At 57.1% G+C, this 4039-nt stretch overlaps 1 protein-coding gene across 1 annotated transcript in view; it reads right to left on the bottom strand.

Moving 5' to 3' along the window:
• ADAMTS8 (ADAM metallopeptidase with thrombospondin type 1 motif 8) overlaps nt 1-4039 on the bottom strand; it is a 21723-nt gene that overhangs the window by 16738 nt on the left and 946 nt on the right. The window contains 2 exon segments of the mRNA XM_023761984.1: nt 3849-3972; nt 3974-4037. Coding sequence (XP_023617752.1) covers nt 3849-3972; nt 3974-4037 — 188 coding nt within the window.

The raw sequence follows: 4039 nt of genomic DNA, 5'->3' as shown, positions 1-4039 counted from the left end.
CGCTCTGACTGCAGCAGACAAAAGAGATAAAAAAAAAAGACTCATTCCTTTGTCAGTGGGAGAACATAATTCGCATGGGCAGGACACTTGTCTTTCATCCACGAAGACTTGGGTGGCTAGAGAGAGTGGGGCATGCATCCGTTTCTGTTATTTTTCCAAAGCAGGTCACTTCTGACAACCTGGGACTATGCTGGGATTATGCTGGGCAAAGTGGGATACATAGTCACTTCAGGGTCAAGGCTTGCGGGTGACATTTTCCCCAGAGGATATGGTTAAGGGGAGACGAAATGGCTATGACTTAGCCCAGGGGTCCTCAAACTACGGCCCGCGGGCCACATGCAAATATAAATATTGTATTTGTTCCCGTTTTGTTTTTTTACTTTAAAATAAGATATATGCAGTGTGCATAGGAATTTGTTCATAGTTTTTTTTTAAACTATAGTCCGGCCCTCCAACGGTCTGAGGGACAGTGAACTGGGCCCCTGTTTAAAAAGTTTGAGGACCCCTGAAACTCTCGCAGGTAGCTTGACATCTTGGGAAACCTCTTGTCTGCTCTGGGGACAATGGGTGCCACTCCTAGGACCCTCTCTGCTGAGAAGGGCACTAGTTCTGGTGCTTTCCATATTTACTGTATCCTCAACACACTGCCAGGACAGTGGGAATTCGGAAGCTCAGCTCACCCCTGACCCCTGACAGGTCGATTTCCCAGACTGAGCGGGGACTGCTGGGCCCACCCTCACTTCCGCTCCAGTTTCATCCAGAGCGACTAGCAGCAGCCGGATGCAGACGGAGTTAATGCTCTCTTCCGAGGTGGTCCCTCTTTTCAGAAAGCCCCCTTTGTCTGGGCTCCTTCCCTCTGAAACCAGATAAGAAGGTGGGAAGCAGGGGCCCCTCTGAGAAGGGATTAAGTGAACCGAAGAGCACGGAGCTCTGGGAAATTGTGGCTCAGCCGTGGGACCAGCCTGGAGCCCGGCTGCTTCTTTCTCTCGGCCTTGACGGCGGTTTCTTCTCGGTATCGGGCTTGGTGGGGCATCTTTGGGCAGCTGGATTCAAGGACCCATCCCCACAGTATGGACAAGGGACAGGGGCCCACAGAGCCATAGTCACAGGCCCTCGCGGAGCTATAGGCAGCCGGGCACAGAAAACAGCACTGCCCTCCTGTTCAGGAGACGGGACCTGCAGAGTCACACGTGCTGTGCGAGCTGCACCTTCGGCCTCTAACCCCTCACAGGTGTTTCCGCTGAGCTGATGAGTGGAAACCCCTCCTCAAGCTGAATGCACTCAGACTGGCTTCCCCGCACAGTGCTGACCTTTCTCGAAGATTCGTCATGAAGCAGCCGCACAGGTTACCCGGTCCAGGTATCTCTCTTCAGAGATGACGAAGCCCAAGCCCTTGAGGGAGTGAAGCTCTCCGCATCCTCATCATGTGCCCAGTTGCTAAGACACCCCAAAGCGCCTCTGTCCGTGTGTTGAAGGCCCCAGGAGACTCCTGGGAGAGTTACTTATTCTATTTTGGGGAGAAGGGTCTGGGCAGGCAAGGTCTTGGGGAACCAGACTTGACATTCATTCTCGGCTGAGCTCATGGGCCCACTTGGGAAGCCCAGGGGATGAAGCGAGAAGTTCAAGTTTCTCCTGTGGCATCTCCACAGCTGGTGAGGGGCCTGTGGGCAATCATAAAACCAGCTGTCCCTCAGCCCTGCCCCGCCCCAGCAGGCGTGCAGGTGGGCTGTGACACGAGACCGAGGGAGAGGACTTCTCTTTGAGGTGTAAGGCCTAGCAGTAGACACCTTAGGGAGAGGAACGTAGCCTTCTCAGGTGCCCGATGCCCATTCTGATGTGCTCTCCTGACCTGGGCTAGCTGGGCGCAGAGGTACGCCGCTGTGAGTGTATGCGGAGGGGCAGGGATGGGGTAAGCCTACGCTAGGCCATCCAGCCAGCCATCCTATGAGGCGGCATCCCGGGCGGTTCTGCGAGGAGAAAGCCGGCTTGTCTGGTGCAGCACACCTGGGTCAAAACGCAGCCCAGCCTGGGCACCCTGGAGCCCAGCACCAAGCCACGCCTGCTTCTCCGTGGCGCTGGTGTCTGCAGAGGTCAAGTGCGTCCTTGAGGCAAATGCTCAGTATCTTCAGTGTCAAGGTGAGCTCAGTGAGCTCAGAGAGTGAGGTGGGAGGAAGGCATTTAGAAGGACATTTTCGGCTCCAGAGATTGACAAGCAGTTGCTTTCTCTGCAGCTTCTCTGAGGTCTTGTTATTCGTATCTCCTGGTTCACAGGCAGATGTTGGACACTGGTCCACGTGTGGGGAGGGGCCCAGCAGCTCAGCTCTGGGTTTGCAATGAACGTACTTCAGCCTCTTTCTGCTGTTGCACCCTAGTAGCCAGGCCTGCTGGTCCTCGCCTGGGATGGGAGGAGCCCCTCCTGCCACCCTGTCTAGGATTTGCAGGGTAGGTGGGGAAACAGGTAGGAGGTCCGTGTAGACCCAGAGCCTGAGGGGCAGACCGCCTGGAGGGCTCGCAGCTGTCTTGCCATGCTCTGGGGGAAGGCAACCCCGTGACTGATAGACAGACACAACCGATAGCATGCAGAGGGGCCCACCCAGGTTTAACCCGCCCCTGCAGTGGCCAGAGGAGCAGCCACAGGGACCTCTCACCCCCTAGTGTTTCCATCCTTCCATCTAGAATGCATTTCCCAGGGACTGTGGGGTGGGAAAGATGGGGTGCGAAACAGAAGGGCCGACTGTGCCTTGTCTGGCCTCTTTTGCACAGGTGATGCCGAAATGCTCGGATAGGGTCCCCAGCCAAGATTGCCATCACTGTCAGTGTTCACTGAGCTGCTCCAGGGGCCACGAACCCTGGTTCAGGGCACTGTGACCTCCAGGCGGGCCAGTTCTCTACCTGGCACATTACCGGTTCTGTGTTCCCCGGAGAAGAGAGTGCCACCCCCATACTTCCCCTGGTCTGTGGGCAACACAGACCTTCCTGCAGGGTCTGCACCACCTTTGAATCTAGTTAGAAACCATCTGGCCACAGGGACTATGCCCTGGACATGGCTTTCCTGCCCCAGCTCGGCGGAGAGCGGGGTCCTGGGCTTCGATCAGCTGGGGTGGACCAAGTATATAGCTTGGGGTCCGGTTCCACACGACAGAGCTGACGAGTTCCTATGCGCCCCTCCTTCTCCCCTCCTTTTCCATTGTAGCTCCAGTCCTGGGCTGGAGCCCCCAGGCGGTAGTCTGGTCCATCCTTCTGTGCAGATGCTGCACTGCCAAGTGTGCGGGCTGGGCCCCCGGTGGCAAGGTAGTCACACCCCCAGCCCCCTGATCAGACCAGCTGGGCACCCGAAGTGGGGCAGCCCCTTTCCAGGTTCAGTTCCCTCCAAACCATATCTTATTTATGGGACCTCCGTGCTGCTTGCAAGGGAATGGAATAGCCACATCTTCCCATGGCAGCCTCTCCCATTTGGAGACAGCAGAGGGCTGAGAAATGGGGTGGGCGTTTTCCCAAAACGCTCAGTTTTCATCTGTGTTGGGAGAGGGGGTGCTTAAAACCCATTTCAGTTCAGTTTGCCGAGAACTGTGTCAGATTTAGGAAGGGAGGGATGGCGGGGGTGGGGGGGAGCAGCTGAGAGGGGGAGACGCTGGGGCCTGCACCCTAATTTGGAAGGGACTGGGGGGGGCAGTAGGTAGCCCAGGTGTCAGAGGTTAAGCCAAGAGTTCCCGCGCGTTCTCAGAACGCCAAGAACCTTGTTTGGAAAGAGTGGAGAACATGAAGGATTTTCTGAGGGACAGAGAGGAGGAGCATTTGGGGACTCCGGGAGGGGACAGGGGACCTCCCCGGGTCAGAGCGAGTCCTACCTGCAGGTCGGGTCCATAGAAGGCCGCCATGGACGCATCCGCCACCAGCAGCGTCTCCACGAAGCGAGCCTCGGACACAAACCGCTTGGTCCTGCTCGCGGCCCCCGAGGTGCCGGCAGGCGCGGGCGGCTTCGGACTCCTTTTCTTCGCTTTCTTCGCCGGTGCCGCGTCCTTCTCTTCCTCCTCGAGCT

Source organism: Myotis lucifugus, unplaced genomic scaffold, assembly GCF_000147115.1.
Source record: "Myotis lucifugus unplaced genomic scaffold, Myoluc2.0 scaffold_225, whole genome shotgun sequence".
Lineage (NCBI taxonomy): Eukaryota > Metazoa > Chordata > Mammalia > Chiroptera > Vespertilionidae > Myotis > Myotis lucifugus.
The sequence above is the reverse complement of the archived record's forward strand: the minus strand, read 5'-3'. Positions and strand labels throughout refer to the sequence as shown.